The sequence below is a fragment of the Archocentrus centrarchus genome, chromosome 24, assembly GCF_007364275.1.
Source record: "Archocentrus centrarchus isolate MPI-CPG fArcCen1 chromosome 24, fArcCen1, whole genome shotgun sequence".
NCBI classification, from domain to species: domain Eukaryota; kingdom Metazoa; phylum Chordata; class Actinopteri; order Cichliformes; family Cichlidae; genus Archocentrus; species Archocentrus centrarchus.
The window spans coordinates 1,394,786-1,417,522 of NC_044369.1; the positions used below are offsets into that span (position 1 = coordinate 1,394,786).

Genomic DNA, 22,737 nt, shown 5'->3' on the forward strand with positions numbered 1-22,737 from the left:
CCTTATGTTCTTGAAGATAAAAACTGCACCTAAACAGCCGTACAGCTTAGCACTAAAATTTAAAATGAGTTCCTGAATTCCAATAAGCCACTTTCTTCCAAATGGGCAGCTTCCAGAAGCCTACCGAGGGGCAGAGCTCCTCGTCCTCCAGCTGGTATGGAAGCTCCAAAAGAAACTGTAAACCTATTAATCATTTCTTTTAACATAAACGGTATTAAAGATGGGCGTGGTCACAGTCGTTGGTGTTGAAGGTAATCCTCCTTATAAAATTTATTTATCTAGCACTTATCACAGATAAAAATCACAAAGTGCTTCACAACAAAAAACTAAAATTAAATAAAAGTACAACAATATAAAAACAATAGAATACAATATAACCTGAAATAAGTGACTGAGCCCATAAACAGGAAAGTCAGTCTTCCTACAGACTTCTTATTGGAGCCACAGGGCGTAACTTTGGGTCCAACATTGGGGGGGTTAAGCTCTCTGATTATTTATTTATTTATTAAATCATTTACTTTTCTAACAGGATTCAGGAGATTTTGGGTTAATTAGAAATGTATTAGAAATACACTGTAATGCTTTTACTATGTATTTATTTAACGTTATTTGTATTTACTCTGCACCTTCAACAATGAAGAAAAGGCTTACATTTTTCACATTTCTTCCAACAGTAACAAATATCTTTCATGAACCTGTTTTTATTTTGCAGCCCCTCGTTCCACTTTTAAAGAAACTGTTTTAATTTGGCCAAATATAAAAAAATAAAATATTTTACAGCAGTCTGTCCTCCACTGAGCATGAGAGAGTTTAATGCAATCTTTACTATTAAACACGTTCTGTAGAGAAAAAGGTTTGAACTTGATGTGTTTAAAATATAACGAGTCTCATCCTGGACCTTTCTGGGACTCATCTTCAGTCCTGTTATCAGTACTATTATTAGTCATTAATAACTAAATACATAAAATGTTTTGTGTGTGTTCACTTGAGTAAAACTATATTCTTGTTTAATGAGTTTAGTTTATTACATATTACAGGTATTGTACTGAGCCGCATGTGTGCAAATAACCACTTTGATCTTCTTTTTCTTTGACTCATTGTCAGATTAGGAGGAGCAGGTCTGACGGAGCTAAAATACCTGAACAGGTATTCATAGTGTGTCTGATACACACAGTTATTAAATCATCAGCTAACAATACATTTACATTTACCTCATTTTGATTTTTCCGCTTTTTACACGGGGGGGTGTCGACCAACAACGAAAAATTGCTGGTTGTTCGCTTTTTGGCCTCTTTTCATTTTTTCAAACTACCCCCCCTCCCAGCAGCTGCTTCCACAAGCAAACGGTGAACACCGCTGATTGGTGGAGAAAGCGGGTTGTTGGGTGATACCAAGTTTTTGTGGGGAGAGGGGGGGTTACATTACCAAATGATTAAACATGCTAGTAGTTTACCCAAAATTGATAATGAATAAAGAAAATTAACATGTTATTCATATAAGATGTTTTTTTGTAAATCGAAATGATGTGACTTTATTTGGAGGGGGGGGTGGGTATAGTGATTGGATCAGATTATTAGGGGGGTCATAACCACCCTACCCCCCCCCCCCCCCCCCCCCCGCAAATTACACACATGTTGGAGCCACAGGTATCGCCCCCTGTTGGCCATTTTACTTATGGCTTTACTTTTCACTTCATCCATCTGTCTTTAAAAGGCTCCCTGCTGTGAACTTAGGAAAGACTCAGCATGGCACTCAAATACTCCCAAATAAAAACTTTCCCACCCCCTATAAAGACGAGCTGACCCAGATTCCTCCACAGTGATGTGAGAGAAAGGCTTCAGCTTTTTTTCTCAACATAAAAAGGTAACAAATAAAATCGGTCGGTAAAGTTGGTCCTGACTTAGTATTTCCATTTGTATTTCAACTCTAAACTTTATCAGCCAGAGCCTGAAATGCAGCAGCCTCCTGCTATCATTAAGTAAGAAAAAAAATAAAAGACAAGATAAATACGAAATATAACTAGTTAAACTGCCATTTCCTGTTTACACTCAGGACTGCTCTGCTATATGAATCTGTATTTGCTGCCTCTCGGTCCTCTTCCTGCTGCTGATCCAAACATGAGATCACATATGATCTTTCTGCCTAACATTTTAAAATGATATAACAATAATTCAATAACAGTCAAAATGCCACAGGTAGCACCTTCTTCATACCCTGGACGGGATTGTCAGCTGCTTTTTAAATGTCAGCGTAAAGGTTGAGTGGGTTCGACACTGATGTGTTACAGCGATTTCACCTCGTGTTGTAATTCTTTTGTCTGACAAAGCAAATGTACCGGCTACAGCGGCGGTATCATCACCACGAGTTTGGCTAGAAGAGCTGTCCTCTGTTCTGCTCGACCAGCAGTTCACTCCCACACAGGATAAGTGGCCATGAAACGAAGCAGCTTTTACAAAAATAAAATTAAGTGGTGTGGAAAGCGAGCGGTGGCAAACAATTCTGTCAAAGCTGCCCGTTCGCTGGAAACGAGAGGAGTGAACTCTCCAATCAGAGCAAACAACTTTATGACCATTCAGCTATTCTCAGAGCGCGGGCAGAGGAAAGACCGCGGGGTCGTTTAAAATAAAACGGCTTCGTCTCTTAGGGAGCGTGAATCTGATCGCCAAATCCCAACAGCATGCCCATCACCGTGCACTTAAAGATCAGCTTTCTATCAGAGGGTGCTGAGAGTGGAAAAGAGTCAAATCTAAAGGGCTCGTGCTCTGGGGAACAGGAATGTGCTGGAAAATGATAATTTTATAATTATAATCAGCCAAATTGAGCCATTTTAAATCACTGCACTGCTCCAGCACTGCTGGAGAAATGTCAGCCAGATGCATTTAGATTCATCCTCTGAGGATCAAGAACAGTGACTTTAAATTTCAATAGAGTCTGCTCATTTCAGTTTCCAGATACCAAGTCACTCACAGAAGCAGTTTTAAAGTCTCGATGTGACCAGAGGGACTGACGGTCAGTGCATCCTCTGGAGAGCAGGAACCTGATAACATTTTGCACAGTCTTGGTGTTTTCGATACAAAGTTGACATTTACAACCACTGGTGCTGCCATCACATTCATTAGTTGTTAGTTAATAAAACTACTGAGAAATCATTTAATTTTCAGGTTTGGTAAGATGAAGATACTGAAGGAAAACATCAAAAGCATTTGGATTCATCCTCTGAGAATCAGGATCATTCACATTAGATTTAAGGATAACCTTTATTCATGGAAAATATATTTTGGCCAGTCTGTCAGCCAGATTTAGGCAATTTAAATGTACAAGTGGTCCTTTTAGCCTCAAAGCAGTGCCAGAAAAATGTCAACCAAAGGACTGGATTCATCCTCTGGGGATCAAGAACAATGACGAATTTTATCAAGTCATTTCGAGATGCCACACATTTATCTGAAGCAGTTTTAAACATATTAAATTTACTGATTGTAAGGTCATTGAAATTAAACCAGTGCATCCTCTGGAGAGCAGGAAACTGATAATGTTTTATCACAGTCTTGGACATAAAGTTTCACCCATATTTCAGGCGGAACATTTGCCCTGGTGGTTTTAGACTAAAGCTACCAAAGACATTTGGATTCATCCTCTGAAGATCAGGAACACTCACATCGGATTTCAGGAAAATGTGGACATGACTATGCTCTAAAAGAATCTTATATTTTAACCTAAAATGGCATATAGGATGTCAGGGGGTTGAAAATCTTTGATTTATCCTCTGTTATTTGTGTTCAAGCACAGTATTAGACCAACAGTGGCTTTCATCCTCTGGGACCATGAACATCCATCCCAAAATGTCTGTCGGCATGATGACCAGCTGTTGAAATGCTTCCCCTCGCACTGCCAGAATGGACTGAGCCGTAAAACAACCACATGAACTCTGAAGCATGTTTTTAGCACAGGTCTGGAACTCTGTTGAGCTACCTTTTCAGGTTTGGATGAATTCACTCACCTTGTTGGCTAGAAGAAAAAGTACTCAGCAGGAATCTGCAGCAATCACTGAACACTCACCACATGAGGTATTGATGGCGTCCCGCAGCTCAGCGTACTTCCACTTGCTCAGCTCGTACTTCTTGGTGCCCGCGGCCGCCTTGGAGGCCTGGACCTGTGGACCTCTAATACAGGAAACAGAGGAAGGACGCAGGAAGTCAGCAACAAAGACCCACAGCTGGGAACTGTGGGATACCGGCAGCAGGAGATCTGAGGGCGGGGTTATTTGCTTCATTTCCACCAATAGCAGGTGGGTGGAGTTTACTGAGAGAGTCACTTTGGGATTGAATTAAATTTAAGGTGATCACTGTAGCTTCACCAGAAGACTGTCATGCACCCTGATGGAGTCTGTATAGATTTTCCAGTTTTCCCACAGATTTTACACTAAACGTCTGCATGAAGTTGAAAACAGGAAAGAAAAGCGGACGGTATTCCAAGAATTCCTAAAAAAATGGTTTATTTATGAGACAAAACTCTCAAATTTACTAGAAAAGAAACAACAGTTTCTAAACATTCACTCGCTGCTTATTATCGTACATATTACCTATTCATTTGTTGACCCATGCAGCTACCTGCTTAAAGGCTACTATGGCCCTTTTCACTGTATTAACTCAGACATTAGTTTGAATCCAGGTCTGAGTCTCTGTAAGAGTCTGAAACATGATACGAGTCTATCGATGGGCATCATGAGGAGTACTTCACTTTTAGATGTGAACTGTTCAACAAAAACTGAAAGGCCTCTTATGTCGTTAGAGCTGCAGGAAGGGAAGTGATCATTTATCTCCATCTGAAAATAGTGAGACAGAACTTCAGGGTCATGTTTCTGAGATCTGTCTGGATCCGGCCCGTGGAGCTGAGATCATCAGCTCTCTCTACCTGAGAGAGAGTACCTGTATCAACGGATGATGATACAAGACTTCTGCACAATAGTGTGTGTATATATATATATATATATATATGTATTTTAAAGATCACTTGAAAAGCATTCATTTATAAAGAAATGCTGTAATTAATGCTTTTATTATTAAGTAGAACAGATGTGCTCATGCTTCATTGTATTATCTGTTACAAAGACTGACTTAAGTCACCAGGTTGTGGGGAAAAAAACCATATCTAGCATTAAAGTCTGATTTCCTGTTTAGCCGCTGAAAGCCTCCAACGGCCTGCTTGACCATTTATCTTCAGTGAAGGGGCCGCGGGACATCTGAGCCCAGATCCCATTTATAAGTGCACACTTGATGGATTATTGTGAGAATCAGATTTTAATGATTTCTTATTAACAATTATAATTTTGGGTCTTGAAGATAAATGATTGCACAGTCCAATGGTGGCATCTTAGAAAAGGAAGATAATGCAGGGCAGGTTTTCCACAACCTGGCAACCCAAACGTTCTGCTGTGTGAGGCACGAGTAGGTCATTTACTGATCAGTGACTGCAGCTTGTAAATGGTGCAAATGCTTCGTTATAGTTTATATTATAACTGTTTGCATGGCTTACGGGTGCACATTAGGAAGATTTACTGCTGCAGGAGTTTGGAGGTGGATATTTGCCCAAAGTGAAAACAGCTAAACTGATGGAGGTGAATTAACTATAACATAAAAGTGAGAGAAAGCCATCATTAGCTGGGTGGATGTGTTCTGTAAAGCCTGACCATGACCTGGATGCTTCATGAGGGTGCATGCAAACAGTCAGTGACGTGTCACACAGTAAACTCCACCCAGGTGAGACGGGAATCTCAGGTTTCCATAAGGAACAGAAGCAGCGCAGCTTTCATTATGAACGTCAGGGTGAGAGTGAGGAGAGCTGAGGGTGTCAGACTGCAGCGTTATGAGAGAGGACTGAAACAGAGGGTGTGAGATCATCATTAAAATGCATGCTGTTTCAGTCTGCAGGAAGTCAAAAAGCACCTTTGCTGCGATGGCGTGGAGCCGCCGTGGAGTGACAGCTCACTCTGTTAAATTATGAATGGCCGTTTGACAGTATAAAGCAGCGGCACTCCTCCAGCTGTGGGCTGTGCTGCTGGCACGCCGCTCGCTCCTCCGCGGCGCTGCTGACAGACCTGATTAATCTGTGACCGGGATTTGCCCTTTGTAGAGCACCGGGAAGTTGGAGGTGGGACTCCGCTGCTCCTCTAATCCAATCGGATCTCATGTTTAGTGCGAGATGGGCCTCGGACCCGGGGCGGCTGTACTGTGTCCCGATAATCATGCGGTGACTTTGGCAAACTAAGAGGTCGAGCGCTGCTTCCTGTCGCCCTGCACCTGTGGCCAATTAGCCGCAGACAGGTGGACACGGGAAGCAGAGGCAGAGACTGGCACGACTTCAGCTGACATCACTCATTCACAGCGGCGGGAATGCTGACAGGAAGAGGGGCGGAAACAGCATTTCATCGCAGTGATCTGACGGGGGGGGCGCACAGACACGGGAAGTGGTGTGACCGGTAGTTTAACCTGCTAAAGGTTAAAGGTTAAAGATCCCTGTCGTAGCGTTTCGGGAGAAAGATTGTAACTCTTTGTTATATGCATGGATGCACTGGTAATCCCAACAGTGTGTGTGTCTGTGGACGGAGGCCTGGAGCCCTGTGCTGCACGGTTTCCACGATAAGGATCAAAAGGCGGACCACCTGAGTCGATCACCTGTCGGAGCACGTACATTGTGTCCTTATCGCAGAGGTCCAGGTTCGAACCTGCCCTCGGCCGTCTGCTACATCACCCTCCCCCTTCCTGTTAACACCGTCCCCATCGAATACAAGTCCAGAGAGACGCTCTCAGTGCTGCTATCAAAGAGTCACAACGACAGGTTCAACTCTTACTAAGCAGCAGCAGGAAATCCTCCATTAGTGCTGCATTATTTTGAAAGTTCACTAAGTCGCAGGTTTAAAACGTTAAAAAGAAGTCCGGATCAGCTGAAACATCTGGACGAGCGAAGGAGCAGAAAACGGCTCGAGTGGCATTTAAAAGGCATTTAAAAGGCATTTAAAAGGCGGCGACTTCCTCGTGCACGGCAAAGAAAAACAAATCAGCGTGTCTCAGTGGAGGCTGAGGTGTTATCGGTGAATCTGAGGGAATTAACCCTCTAATCAAAGCCATTAATTTTATTTTTGATTATTGTCAATAAATAAAAAATTAAATCAGTTTCACATCATTAAAATCGTGCATTCATTTTAATTAGAGAGTGAGGAGGCTGATCATTGAGGTGTGATCCATACGGTCGGTTTCTACCCACCGAGCCAGAAGTTCTGACATTTCCTTCGCCATTTCCTCCCTAAAAAGCACGATGGTTAGGATATAAAAAGGTTAGTACGCTGCTGGTTGAGACGTTTCCTACCACACAAAACACTTCATCATCATCATCATCATCTTTTTTTCTGAACAGGGACAGGAGTAAAAAGGAAGAAGGGGAAGAAGACTCGAGAAGGAGAAAAACAGAAGTTGGTGTTCATGTGCTTCTATTTTCAAACAGGTACAACAACGAGCTCACAGTTATCGGAACGCCGCCGATAATCAGAAATAATCAGAAATGGAGAACGAGAACTGGTCTGCAACCACTCTCAGTCAGCTGCTACCTTCAAAGTGGCTTTCATCTGTAAACACGCCGGGATAAATGTGGGAAAATCAAAAATCTGTTGTGAGAAATTCACATTACCCTCTAACATCCAGAGTCCAGAAACTAGAAAGAGAAATTCAGAATTTCCTCCATAAATAGTGACGTCGTTGCTGCAGGAGAGCAATCAAACTGCAAAGAGACGCGTTCATTAGCGAAGACCGACTCAGATTGATTGCAACATGTTGCCAAATCTGAGTTTGACTGTAATTGCCTCCCACCAGGCAAACTGTGCAGTCGCCTTGTGATCAAAACGAGCTTCAACCGCTGAGCAACCAGCCTGTCCTGCAACCATTTACAGTCGGTGTCAATAAGCTCCTCCTACATTTCTGACCATCTGTAACATCACAATACAGCGGCAAGAGGATTTCCTGTCAAATTTGAAATATTTTCAACTTGTGCCTTTGTGTTTTCTCACAAATCTGCTTTAATTCGTTTCTTTGTTAAGACCACGACGGTCTCTGCACGGCTGCCTCCAGCCTGAGAGACCTTTACTGTCATCTCATTACCACCAGGATCAGTCTGTGCATAAAGGTCCTTATTCGTTTCAGAAACGCATGTATTCATTATGCAATTATGGTCATACGTTTAATGGTCCGAGGGTCGTCTTGGGTCTAAGCCATTAACGATGCTTACATCAGATGTTATTAAGCATTAAATGGAAGAAGGTGAAATCAGACAGGAAGCAGCCGCTGCAGTTTAAAGAGAGCAAAAAGGCATAAACTGGATGTACAGACTGAATTCAAAGGTTCAACAAATGAAAGGCCAACAGTGATGCCTCTACTTCCTACTCAAGTGCCCATGAGCATTGATGAGACTGCTTAACTTAGAAAATAAATGACTTAACTTCATAGTTATTGAGCATGAAACATGATCCGGCCAGCTTTTACAGTTGGTTTGCAAGCAAAATGCATTTGGCTGAAGCATTTAGGAGAACTTAAACTTCCAGAAGACAAAAGGAGAGTCAGGAGAGGAGGATGGGAGGAAGGAGACTGAACGAATGAGGTGAGGCAGAAAAGAGATGATGAATGTGTGCATCTTAAAATTCATTCCTAATGCTTTAAAATGGCATTTACGTCACACTGTAAAGCAGGGGTGTCAAACATGAGGCCTGGGGGCCAGAACTGGCCCATTAAAGGGCCCAATCAGGCCCACCAGATGGCGCTGCAAAGTGCAAAAACGGCATGAAAGTCATTAATTTATCAATAAAATGCACGGCTGTTCCAGTGATGCCAGCTTTAGTGCAGCAGGGTGAAAACGTATTCGCTAGTTCCAACAACTCCACACATGCAGGTTTTACACTGTAATAGACTGACGTGTATAAAACTGACATCTCAGCTGTAAACCTGCTGCTTTCTAACACTTCAGGTTGTTTGGTAAGTGGGCTCAGGGGCTTCACAAACACTCATTCATCCATATCGGGTCAAAGTGTTGTTAAAATCGTTGAGATTTTATGGACGGTTCAGCTTTTACCAGCTGAGAGCCTTTTGTTGAATTGTTTCTAAAGGATCTGGGAACAGTCACTCGAACCTTGATCACCTCTGGGCTCGACTGCTTTCACTCCCAGTGCATATCCAGATTGTCTGCTTGTTTTTGGCTGCAGATGGTTCAAAATGCAGCGGCTACACTTCCAAAGAGGCATCCACACAGGAAGTGATTCATAAAAATGCGACGACCACAGAAAATCAATGACGGCCGAAAAAAACACTGACAACGCAAAGTGGGCTAAATTAGAGGGTTACCACAGCAACCGGAGCGGGAACGTCCACGTCGCATCAGCGACAAACTAACGCACGATGAGCTGATCGCTTCCTGTGTGGACGCTCCTGACATCACTCCTGTGATGATCCCGCCGTGGATCAGCTCCACAGTCCATCACAGATCTTTACCTCCATATTTGCCTCCAGGCTGACACTTAAACAGACTTAAGGATCCAGGCTGGCTCTCTTTGGAAGACCCATCATCATGCACTGGTTTTACTGGTCTGGCTGACTTGAGATCAAACGGAGTTTGACACCCCTGCTGCAGCGGTTTGAATGCCTGTCTGCATGTCAGTGAGAACTCTTCTGGTCCTCCACAATTCAAATCTTCATCTTTAGCCCGAATCGATGTGCAGTTTTTACTCTTCAAAGTGAGCAGACCCGAGTCTGCGGACCTGGAGCATAAAGAGCTACGATGCACCGCTCTCAGAGTGCATGACAGTGTAATGCGGCCACTATAGCGGCTGACTCACGGTGTGAAGTATCAATTTCAACTTTCAGAGAGACTTGGGAAGCGTGTCGCTTCAGGCTGAGTGCTGGGAGAACTGCGAGGGAGGCCGAGGCCCGCGAACGGCCGGCGAGCAGAAAACGCCGAGTGCTTTATTTCAGGAAGCGCGGCTGCACATGAATCACCGCCGCCGTACGCTCACGGCGGCGTCCTGAAGCTGACGAAGGCGTGTGGTGTGAGAGGAAACCTACATGGTCAAGCTCTTGAGCTTTGGGGTTGCAGCAGCAGCGGCGGCGGCGCTGTAAACAGAGGATTACAGGATTATAACGGAGCAGCAGAGCACAACATAACAAAGCAATCAGGGGAGGGGAAGGTGATTCCTTCCCCCTGAGGCTCATCAGGAAATGATTCTCCTTCCAAACTCTGATCAGAGGGCAGGGCTCGGATTTATCAAACTGCTGAAAGTGACACAGAGAAGGACTTCTATTTACAGCAAAAACATCCGACTGCTGATGGTCAGGAGGTGAAGAGCTGCAGAGACCTGTCCACATTTACGGTTTGGTCCAGACATTTTTGGACAATGAGATTTTTTTTTGTAGTTCTGCATCTATACACCATCACATCGGATTTAAAGTGTGGACTTTCAGCTCATGCAGACACTCGGAATCATCTCCTGACCTCTAAAGATGATGGAATATGGAATAACGAGGGAACAGACCTCAGCCGGACATCAAACTGTCCGCTTTTTTCCCAGCCTCTGAAATCGAGTCTGTGTAACTCCAACAGTTAAACCCCGAATCAATGCTGGAAGTCCATGATGGAGTCTGCAGCATGTTTCTGCAGGAATGTGGGATTTTAAAACGATCCTTTGAGAGTTTGTTATTTTTTTAATGAACTTTTGACGGAGAAATTTGTGGAAAATTTTGTGTATCTGCTTTTTTGGCGTCTCTGTCTAAGCACTTCCTTCTAAGCAGGCTGCTGGGATTCATGCACTTTCACTTTCATTAAACATCTTGCTTTGTTCCACTGAGAATTAATCTTTATTATTATTATATAATGATAACATTTATCCAGCAGGAAGTGATGACACACAAACCAGACAAATAACCCTAACCCTAAATACACCGATACCACTGAACACGGCCAATATTTGAGGGATCTAATGGTACATCTTTATGTATGTATTTATAGAAAATAGTTACACAAATACTCCAAAGTGAACATTCCTGCAGACTAAATCTTTGTGCCTATAAATCAGAGTTTTGATATTTCGATGGTTTTCCTGTCACGTATTTTCCTCCTGATTATTTGTGTGGCTGTAAGCGTGCGATCCTCAGAAGTCTGATGAATACGAGCCCCGATCGTGCGTCTGGTGCGTGAAAATTAAACGTGGTGCTCAAATCTGGATTTGAATGATTCAAACTTACAGTAATAAAAGTATTTGTGTTTAAACTGATGCCTCTGTTATCTGGACTCAGACGGCAGAGCCGGACTGGCAGATTGTTACAGCATGCAGAGGGTTTGTTACGGTTTGAAAGGTCAAAGGTCAGGTGTGTGAGTGCGGGGTTAAATTAAAAGGTTAAAATGGACGGGTCTTACGCTGATCGCTCTGGGGACGATGGAACTGAGGAGCCATTACTGGGAGGAAAACAAACAAAAAGAAAACAAAGAAGAAGAAAATGATTAAACAGGATCAAACGGAGACGACGGTTTCTCCGGGAGGATTTAACGACCTTTGCATCCTGTCAAAACACGTCCACAGATCTTAAACTCAGCCGCGTTGTTACCTGCGCAGGCCCGAGTCGTTCACCACCTCCTCGGGGATGAGCTCAGCCTCGCTCTGGGCGATCCGCAGGGCCAGCTCCCGATCCCTCCTCTCCTGCTCCAGGACGGCCTGCCGAGCCGCCTCCTCCTCGCGCTCCGCCTGCAGCTGCAGCTCCATCTCCATCTGAACACACACACACCACAAACACACACATTTTAGCCTGGACTCATTCAGTCAGCACACACCTGGCGTGTCCCCGCTGTGGTTAACATATGTTTGTGAGTGGAGGCGCTGCAGCGGCGAGCTACCAGTTCAGTTTCTGACTGCTCAAAGTTTGTCGACCATCTGCCGGTAAAAACGTGTCTGCCAGATTCACGGCGGCTCGGCTGGCGTCCGATGCCGCCTCTCAGTGCAGGAACATTCATTTTACACGACAGCTGCTCACAAATTATCTGTGCTCGTTTGAAACGTGCCGAGTAAATAAAGCTGCTGCTGAACACTTTCAGCTTCAGACACTTTCAGCTGCAAACTGCACCCCAAAAACAGAAAAATATCCAAACTGCTGCAGCCCAACAACATTACATTCACCTCGTGTGGAAGCTGAAGTCTCGTTTGAGAGAAACTCTTTGCTTTAAGCCAGTTTGGCTGCAGTTGCTGCAGGTTGATCAGCATCCTGACCAATAAGGTTGCAGTGTGGCTGCTTTAGGCACGACAGCACAAAGATGGATCATCGTAGTATTTCATCAAAACAAAACCTTCAGGAAAACACTGACAAATCTCAGCACTTCATTCTGCTCACGTCAGCGAACATGCAAACGTTTCATCAGAGTCTTCATCAGAGTCTTAGAGTTGCAGGTTGAGTGAATTTTGGTATCAGACACAGGCTGGGGTAGTAATACGTCCTCTCCTGTGGTAAGTGTAACACAATATTGATGCCATCACCGCTTTTAGGCCTCAGTCACACTTTCCCGAGGATCGGTCGGTATTCCCCGAGCAGTTGGCAAGTGGTTGCTGAGGGTCGCTGGTTGAAATTGATTGTAAAGAGCAAGTTGCACCAAAAACCACGATTAGCAGGTTGCAGCAGTTGCCCGTAGTTTTAATGGAAGACATCAAGTTGTCTGCACACGCTCTGAGTGGTAGTGAAATTAAAAAGTGCGACACAAACCGGAAACGTAAACCGTTCGTCTTCAGAGCAAAAGTTCAAAACACGTTTTAAAAGACGCAACTTTTATTTTGAAGGACAGCATTCTCTGGTTTGGTCACACCAGACTTGGAGAGTAGTTTGCAAGTGTTTGCAGACAAGTTGGTGTCTTCCATGCAAACTACAGTCGACTACAGCAACCTGCTCGTGACCAAAGCAGCGGTGAGGAGGCTTTCTGTGCAGCACTGCATCCTGATTGATCATGCAGTGACGCGATGCATCCGCTCAAAACACGATGCACATAACGCTGAATTTTTGCTCAACTTGGAGAATAAAAGATAAGACTCTGTCGTGTTTTGGTGGGGTTAGGTTTTCTTTTAGGATGTTGGAGGCCAGACTGAGATGGTCTGTGGTCTGGTTCTGGACCTCGGGACGAGTTTTTGCCCACATGTGATTTATCTCATCAAAAAATGACACCGTCTATTTTCAATCAGCACTGCATGCACGCTTCCTGAACATTCAGCTGTGGTGCTAAACCAGAGTCATGCTGTTTCCAATCATTGGATTGGATCAAACAATCAGCATAAAGATTTAGTTTTGATTAAGCGTTCGCATCACTGATCAATGATAAAGTCCAGTAATCACAGCCTGCAGCCTCAGACTGAGGACGACCGGCAGAAGAAGACGTCCTCTCAGTCCACACGGAGCAGGTCAGGAGCTGCAGCTGCTCATTAAAGCAGGAGCGAGGGGCGGCGAGCGAGGGGCGGGGCTAAACTGGATGATTAATGCCCCGGTTTCCACTTTTCATCATGAATCAAGTGAAACGGCTCCTTGACCGGCTCAGGAAGGGTGCGAGGATCTGAAGGTTATCACTTCATTACATGAAGTCCATCTTTATTTAAGGTGTGGAAGAATTCTTTAACCTTCATTTTTTAACACTTTTCATGTCACCTCACCTCCTTTAGACTGCGACTGATTTCAGCCCTGACAGGTTATCTACATTTTGTGTCAATAAGGTCACTCCTGAAATATCTGTGACCACTTTGCAGGCATCTGTTGGATGTTTGCAGCTGCAGATTTGTTCTGTATATATTTCACAGTTTATTTAAATTGATTAAGCAGCTGCTTTTTGTTTATGTTCAGCTTCACGATTAAATGGTTAAAGATTTCAAGCCAGAAGATCACAGCTGTGTTTTTAATGGGAATTTAGTCGCCAGTTGCTTTATGGAGAAGTTTGATTTTAAAAGAAAAAAAAAAAAACCTCAAGAGTTCGGAGAGCTGCCCAAAGCCCTGAAAGATGAAGCTAATGCAGAAAGAGCAAAAGCTGCAGTTCCTCTAATGACCACTTGAAGCGCCAACAGTGACTCCCATAGACTTCCATGTTAAAATGTCCAACTTTACAACTGAAATAAAGATGTTTGCAGCCCATCCATCCAGATTTTTTTTTTTTTTTTTTGGGGGGGGGGCACCTTCCTCTCCCCAGCAACCTCCTCCAACTCTTCTAGGGTGACACTGAAGAGTCAAGCCAGCCAAGAGAGGTAGTCTCTCCAGTGTGCCCTGGTGGGACATGCCTGGAACATCCTGACCAGATGAACCACCTCATCTGGCTCCTCTCCACATGGAGGAGCAGCAGCTCCACTCTGAGGCCCTCTGAGCTCCTCGGCTCTTCCTGCCATGCTTCAAGCTTTGTGTTTGTAGCCACGGTAGCAGCTACGATAAACGTGAAGTGAATCTCTAACCCTGCTCCAAGGCTTCATTATTCAGTGTGGTTCATTTAAATGAGCTTCCTTACATCTGGAACAAAACCTGCTCTGGTCTCATTTTCTTTAATACTGACTGATTTCTTTATATTTGGAAAACAACTCAACATAAAAAGTCTCCGTGACCCGTATACATAAAACGCATCCCAACAGATTTTCTTCTGATTGGCTGCCCCTCATAAACACAGTGTGGACAGCAGGTGAGTAACAGGTCCCAGTAACAGGTGTGTTTTAGGTCTGACAGCACAAAGACTGGGCCTTGTTCATTAGATCATGCCTGTTTAACTGACTCCAGCACAGTTCACAGGTTACTGCCTGTAAAATGACAAATATGACTTCCAGCACCGTCTGGGTGGAGACCCACTGGGGAACCATCGTGTAGGTTCTGACCATTACTCGAGGAGCAGCAGTGATTCCTGTGAACTGTGGAGCAGCAGGTGGCTACCTCACCGTGCACCTTCGGCCACATGAGCTAAACACTGACAGAACCCAGTTTCTGCTGCAGCAGTCTGCAGACACCTTTGATTGGACACTGATGATCATGTGATCTCAGTACATGTCACTTCCAAATGCTCAACATCATATTTTAGAACATAATGACGACCGTATGGACAAACAGAGACATAAACCTCCCAAACTTCACTGTGTGGATGATGCGCCCTCCCCTCCTTAAACCCTGAGCCCCGTTACACTCGGCAGAGCGACTCGTGAATATTTTGAGAAGAGCGAACGTGCCGAGAAGCCCGACAGCTCCGAGCCGATGAAAGTGACGGAGATTTGTGGGTAACCCAGCCTGGGGGCTCCGGGCTCCCGGCCAGCAGCTTTGATCCGAACAGCTGCAGAAATCTGCCATTGATCCAGGCCAGGTCGACACCCCGGGGAACCGAAAGGCACCAGCCGCCACGGCGACAGATGGGCCAGCCGGAGACGTGCTGGATGATAAACATAAAACCCTGCGAACCATAAAACCCACTATCTCTCAGACACACACACACACACACACACACACACACACACACACACACACACACACACACACACACACTCTCTGCAGATGCTTTGTATCAAAGAGCAGATTTAAAAAACCTGCACAGGCCACAACACCTAAAAAGATATGATGCACATATTTGAGTCACAACCACCAAACCAAAGCTTCAGATGAGTCACACAGTTAATTCAGATCAATCTATGTGCTTTATATTATAGGTAAAGACAATACAATAATACAGAGAAAACCCAACAGTCAGAACGACCCCCTATGAGCAGCACTTGGTGACAGTGGGAAGGAAAAACTCCCTTTAAGAGGAAGAAACCTCCAGCAGAACCAGGCTCAGGGAGGGGGGGGTCAGGTGGTGAGGGGGGAGAGCCAGAGATTAATAATAACTAATGATTAAATGCAGATTGAAGAAACACTCAGCCTGACAGTTCGGGGTCACCTGATAGTTCGGGGTCACCTGATCCAGCCGAGCAGACAGACAGCAGCTACGGCCGCCTGTCAGTCAAAGAGGCCACGCCCCTAATGTGTTTATTTCTGCTGTAAGTTTATGGAAGTCAGCCTCAGGTGGACATTCAGCGTTGGCCACTTTGTAGTGATTAACTTTGTTGATTAGCTGAGAGCTGAAGTCCTCCTGTTACTTCCTGTCTGCTCCTCCAGCTCCTGTAACCCAGTTTATTCTCATTCATATTCAACAAGACAGGAGCATCCACCACAACATCTGCTGCTTCTGCTTTTTTACATGTCAGCGCCCTTTCTTTTCATTTTGTATGCTGCGTGCTGGTTTTTGTAAAGCACTCTGGGACAAGTGTGTGAACAGTGCTACATAAACACACTCTGTTTCCTGCTTTCCTTCAGAACATAAAATCTTCATGACTTCAACAAAGTTGCACCCTGATAAAAGTTTTAACAGACAAAAGACTACAAGCACGGCTTGTCGCACAGCTTCACCCTGTTCTGCTTCCCTTTGGCATTTTTCATAGATTCAACTAAAGAAATGGGAACAAATGGCTGCTGGCAACAATGTGACCTACAGATTTAAACACTAGCTCTTTGCTAAGTTGTCCGTTGTGTGTAGATAAAACACTGGTTCACCCCTTGGGTTAGGCGCCTTTTTTGTGCTTGAATGATCCACAGGTCTGAAAATGGTCTTCAGACAGCTGGAGAGCAGCTGCTCAGGACCACTTTTAAAAGAGAAGCTCTGGCTGCTTGGAAGCAAAACAAAGAGGCGAGGGCTGGCTCAACACTTTTGCACAGCTCTCCTCTCACCTGCATGTTACCCCCCCCCCCCAAAAGACAAAAAACACCAGATTATCACTCCAACTCCACTGATGTGTAACATAAACCTCCGTACTATGGATTTGAACCTTAAATGACTTCCATATATCCACCGGGACCTCCTAATGACACTATGGTGGGACTGAACTGGGTCCAATCAACCTAAACCACCACAGCTCCTGAACCTGAACCCTGAGGTCAGAACCAAACTGAGCTGGATTCACAGTGTTAGCATAAAAACTGTCTGACACAGAATGACAGAGAGGACCATTAGAGAGCGTGATGGAGAGAGATGAAGAGCGGCCGAGCTCCTGCCAGAGGAGCCAGAAATGGATTAGAGGCGAGCAGAGCTCCACAGGAGGGATTTCAGGGCTGTAACTCAGCCGTCCTGCAAAGACAAATCTGTCAGGACGGAGACACCAAAGCTCCGAGAGCACAAAACTACTTCTGCTCCTTTTACTGCTTCAAATCAAGCCCCACCGCCGGCCTTCATTTAAACTGGAGGAACATTATCTGCAGACATTTGGTGATTTTTAACGTCTGCCCAGATTTCAGGTCTGAATACATCATGGCTATGAAAACCAGAGGCTGAAAAATTGGCAGGGGTGAAATGGAGGCAGCAGTTACTCTGCGAGGTGTTTGAGTTCAGGCGTGATTTGGAAATCGTGACGAGATGAGGATGAACGTGTGATTTTGGCTCATTTCATGTGGCTGAGGTTACACTCAGATGATGCTTCATAAAACCTACGAGGGCGCATTTTAAAAAAATTATTCCCGTTTACTTACAGCGTGCCTTTTCTGTTCACTGCCAGCTCCATTTTTTTATTCCTGGACTCTACAGAGCAGCTGAGCTGTTCTAGCTCCTCCCACTTTAAGCCTACTTTCTTCTGATTGGCTGCTCCTCATAAAACAAGGAGGTGGGTGGGCCTTCTGTGCAGGAAATGTTTATATTATGCATACCCCTCCCTATGAAATCATATTTAATAGGAATTCAATTAAATTATTACAATTTAATTATAACTGTTTCCTCAAGGTGCTTTATACTGTGAGCTAAAGAGAGAACTCAATCACATGATCTCCTATGAGCAGCACTCAGCAACAGTGTGTGTGTGTGTGTGTGTGTGTGTGTGGGGGGGGGGGGGGGGGGGGGGGGGTGCTTCCTCTTCAGCAGCCTTTTAACAGGAAGAGACCTCCATGTTCTCCAGGATCTTCATATCAAAAAGCATTCTGGGTTAATTCAGCCTTTCTGGACACATTTTATAAACAGACTCTTAATCTCAGTTTCACTTCCTGTTTAGGTCAATAATGATCAGTTCATTCTAACCGTATATATACGCTGCATCCTTGCTGAAGGATTCCTGCTCCACGGTGTAACCGTCACTCTGCTGGTGCGGAGCTGATTATAAACACTTACTTCAGGGAGAAACTGTCTGCTGTACATGTTGGAGAAGGGGAAGTTAAACAGAACAACCTGCTAAATCTCATATTTGAAGATTTGGATTTTTAAAATGAAAGAAGGCTCCCTTAAAAAATGGCTACAAGTTTACTTTAATGCCTCCAGGTTAAAGTTTTAAATCAAAGCAAACGACAAATAAACTCACTCATTGGACTAAAAGACTTAAACGGCCTTTTTTATAGACGTTCATCTGTTATCCTGCAGCTCTGTGCTGAACGCGCTCGCATGAATCCATCCTGTAAATCATCTGCAAACAGCTTCGGGGTTAAAAAGGCCAACAGAGGGCCGCCGTCTGCCTGCAGCGACACACACCCACCTGAATTCGTCTCTCCTCCTCCTCCCTTTTCTTCCTCTCCTCCTCTTCCTGCTTCCTCTTCAGCTCCATCTCTGCTTTCCTGTAAAGACGAAACGCAAAAGAAGAGATGAGGGCAGAAAGACAGAAAGACACTGAGACACAGACAGAAGTTTTCATCAGGCAGGAAGAAACGAGTGCTGCGTTCTGTCTGCTCGCTCTTATGTTGAACACACTCAGTGATGATGAATGATTCATAAAGACCTGAATGTAATCGCTCTTGTCCTGTTTGCACCTCCACAGCATGCGTCTCCATAAGAGTCAGACATGCTTTTCTGGCTCATACTGGGATTTCTGACACTTTATTAAACAGCTGGGATCATCAGCCACATAGACTCGGCTCAGTAAAGACCCACAAATATTAAACCTGAAGCCTTTTAGCAGTGGCATGATTTTTGTGTTTAATGCTGGATTTTTGAAAAGTTATGTGCAGGTTGGTTAATAAGCTGTAAAAACATCCAAAATATTCACTCTGCTACAATAAATACAGAGAAAACCCATCAGTCAAAACAGCTGCTGACCCTTGTGCTGTGAGGCTATTGCAGAGGCGCAGGTTCAAATCCACAGCCTGCTCCCTCGCTCATTAAAGACCAGCAGAACCACCCTCCTGTCCCTGCTTCACTTCCTCCTGATCTGTTGCTGGTTTCTTGCTCTTTTATTTTTGTTGTGCGCTCACTGGAAAACGCTCAGACGCTCTGACCTTTGACCCCCTTCCTCGCTGGCCGTGCAGGAGCTGAAGGTTATTTTGCTGCTGCACACACTGCAGGCTGCTGTAAGTAGAAGCCGTCCTGCCCCCAACAAAACGCCAGAACACGCAGCTCCGAGTCGTCGTCGGAAGAGAAATTTCCATTAACCGACAGGCTTTAGCACGTCCTTACAAATAACATGGAGAACAAAGCTGCACGTGGTCTGCTCTCACGACCTTCAGTCTGTGACCTTCAGGTGGATCTTGGGGGTTCATCACTCGCTAGGGGAGGAGAATAAAGTGAAGGAAAGAGGGCCATAAAATTCCTGCTGTCGTCTCTAATGTCTTATATTAGCAGCTAGTGGTTTGTGACGAACACAATGGCCCCCATCAGTCCTCCTAAAAGACCTTCCATCCGCTGAAAGCGGCGATGAAGGGGACAAACCCGTGTGAGGAATATGAATGCCACAATCCGGGCAGGAAATGAAATTTTCCATGTAACCGAGCGCTGCGTGTGATGGATTCAAATCCTCAGCAGTCACTTAAACATCACGACGGCCCAAGGAAACGGCTCAATCGAGTGAAAATGGAGCACGGGAGGCAGACTTTCTTCACTCGGCCCTGTAAATATGACGGGGGCGTGGCAGTCTGAGCAGTCGCAGGTTAGCCGGACAGACTGAAGCAGCTCCTGAGGGCAGGATCGGTGCTGAGCAGCAAACATCTGGAGGAGGATGGTGTATTTGTGTCTGTCGAGCAGATAAAACAGAGTCTGCAGCCTGCTGATGTTTACTGAGGCTTCTCTTTCTTCATTACGGGAAAGAGCTGATGACACCCGGGCGGAGCTGTGAAAGCCTGCTTAGAGCACGCTAGTCTCAGGGGAAGCTGTGATGGTGACGGATAACTGTGCAATAATAATAATGGAGTTTATGTTGTTGTTTTCATCACGTATAACGAGAAGATTAAACAGCACTTTAACCTGGATCACTGCAGCATCTCTGAATTATCTGCTGCTCATATTTACTCATAATAATTTCAAGCATCAACTTTATGCTTCACACTTTGATATTATGGATGAAACAGAGGACGGACGGAGGAAACCTGCTGTATGAGCCGAGGTCCATTTGACATCGAAACCACCCTGATACTGGACCAATGAAAGCAGCTCTGGGACGCAACATTAACACACACACACACACACACACACACCCTTCACGTGTGCTCAGCCATGTTTCTGCAGAAGGAAGTCGGCCTCAAATATTTTCTGTGCATGTCTGAAACTTTTTTCTTCTGAGTTTGTGTGATTGTAGATTTTGTGTTTTCATCTTCATCTTTTGTCCCTCAGCAGATCGGCGGTTCAGCTTTAACCGTTTCCCGTTCCTGTTGGGAACATGTTGGTTCATCTGGAAATCATCAGAATCCAAACGGACCTTCAGCAGCGCCCTCCTCTTCGTTCCTAGCCCCTCCCACCAGGCGCATCACGCGCAGGAAGAATAGCACCGAAGCACTCCGCTCAACCAGCCTCACTTCCTGTGCGGACGTTTCGCTGCTCGTTCACTCGCCTGATCTGAAACGACTGGATGAAGTCTCACATCTGTTTAATATTTTGTCCTGTGCTGCCACAAACTTTTTTTAATCTTAGCTATCGATGACCTCACAGAGGACTGTCGCCTCTCTGCAGCTCTGGGACCTTTGGGGGATGTTTCTGCTACATGCTAACGATGTTTGAGTTTAGCCCGCTGTTAGGTGGTTGCTAGGCAGCATGAATTACATCATAATGAGGTTCTGTGGATGTAAGAGTCGGGAATTAAAATGATGCAGCGCTTTTTTCATAAGATGCACGAATGCTACAGATGGGTCACTTTAGCTCATTGGTAGTTGGCTGCTAGGCAACCCGATAACATCACAATATCTGATACACGGTCCTAAGACGTACCTGTGCGCCCGTTTTGTTTGTCCTTTCATGAGACGGGCTCGTATAACAGACCGTCTGCAGTTAAAGACGCTGAAGTATCGGGAAGCTTAAAGGTGGTGGAGACCAAAAACGGAGCAAAGAAAGAGTGAATATGGCACTGAGACAAACACACCTGCAGCTGGACACAAATGAAACCAACACAAAGCCAATCAACGTGTTGCAGGACAAACAGATAATTTAGCTTTGTCTAATTGAAATCTTCAGATATTAAAGGTGGCGCTCTGGGCTGGTGTAGCAGTGAGTCTGCTTCATGGGTGTCTCAGACCATCGCACTCAGCTAACAGTCAAACTCGCAGCAGTTCGTCCTGAAGGTGAAAATCTGAGTTTATTTCTTAAATTCTTCTTTGACCTCCTGTGTTTCTCACTGCTGTGAGACACACACACACACACACACACACACACAAACACACACACACACACACAGAAACACACACACACACACACACACACACACACACACACAAACACACACACACACACACACAACACACACACACACACACACACACACACACAAACACACAAACACACACACACACACACAGAAACACACACACACACACACACACACACACACACAAACACACACACACACACACACACACACACACACACACACAAACACAAACACACAGGTTTGTTTGATCAGGTGATAACTCTGAGGCATCCCTGCTATTGTTCTCCTGCAGTGATGGACGCTGGGGAGCTGCAGCTCATCCTGCAGCTGGACCCCCGGGGGCGAGTGTCAGATCAATACAAAACATGCAAAAAGCAACAACGGTGCAGCTTCTATATAAAGAAAAGCTTTTGGAGCAGCTATTTCATTATGTAAATTCCTGCTGGGCCCGTTTGTGTGGACAGTGAGTGTGTTTGTCTGCTTTCACTCAAAAACACACCAAAAACTGTTCTGAGTGCCTCTTCATTTTTGGCCACGTACGTGATAGCACAACAAAAATATTTCAGTGAAGAGCCCGAAAAGGCACGAGTACTCCAACCTTAAGCCCCCGTCCCACTTACAGCCGCCTCTCCTCCTCCTCCTGCTTGCGGCGTTGCTCCTCCTCCTCCCTTCGCTTCCGCTCTCTCTCCATCTCCTCCTGGATGCGCCGCAGCCGCTCGCGCTCCTCCTCCTCCTTCTTCTTGTTCTGCATGTTGGTCAGCAGCTTCTCCGACCGGGTCACCAGGGCCTTGTACTCGTGGTCGATGTCAATCCGAGTCATCATGGTGGTCTGTAAGACACAAGAAGAGGATGTACTTACAATCACGCGGAGCAGCACTGGGATCAGATTTCGGTACAGTCCTCATAAAAAAAAGCTGGATCAGGATCTGTGACAGGTTAATGTAATAAATTCATCCTGCATCCACAGCAGCGGCGCCTAACGGGAGGATGTGTATGTTCTGGCCCTGCAGGGATGAGAATTAGCATTTCCAGGTCTGAGCTTGTGCCTCTCAGGCAGAAAAGGTGGAGTGCACACTTACAGAGGAGTCCAG

At 45.1% G+C, this 22,737-nt stretch overlaps 1 protein-coding gene across 5 annotated transcripts in view; it reads right to left on the reverse strand.

Annotated features, from left to right (window-relative positions):
* The window catches only part of myo6a (myosin VIa), a 150,240-nt gene that overhangs the window by 12,123 nt on the left and 115,380 nt on the right, over positions 1 to 22,737 (reverse strand). For 2 of the 5 annotated variants that reach the window (XM_030721416.1, XM_030721415.1), the window contains exons 26-32: positions 22,267 to 22,475; positions 18,557 to 18,635; positions 11,634 to 11,794; positions 11,446 to 11,484; positions 10,098 to 10,145; positions 7,261 to 7,299; positions 4,057 to 4,160 (exon numbers count right to left, since the gene is read on the reverse strand). In XM_030721416.1, the coding sequence (XP_030577276.1) occupies positions 4,057 to 4,160; positions 7,261 to 7,299; positions 10,098 to 10,145; positions 11,446 to 11,484; positions 11,634 to 11,794; positions 18,557 to 18,635; positions 22,267 to 22,475 (679 nt within the window). The remainder of the gene's footprint in view (positions 1 to 4,056; positions 4,161 to 7,260; positions 7,300 to 10,097; positions 10,146 to 11,445; positions 11,485 to 11,633; positions 11,795 to 18,556; positions 18,636 to 22,266; positions 22,476 to 22,737) is intronic. The other 3 variants (XM_030721419.1, XM_030721418.1, XM_030721417.1) reach the window with 2 other exon arrangements.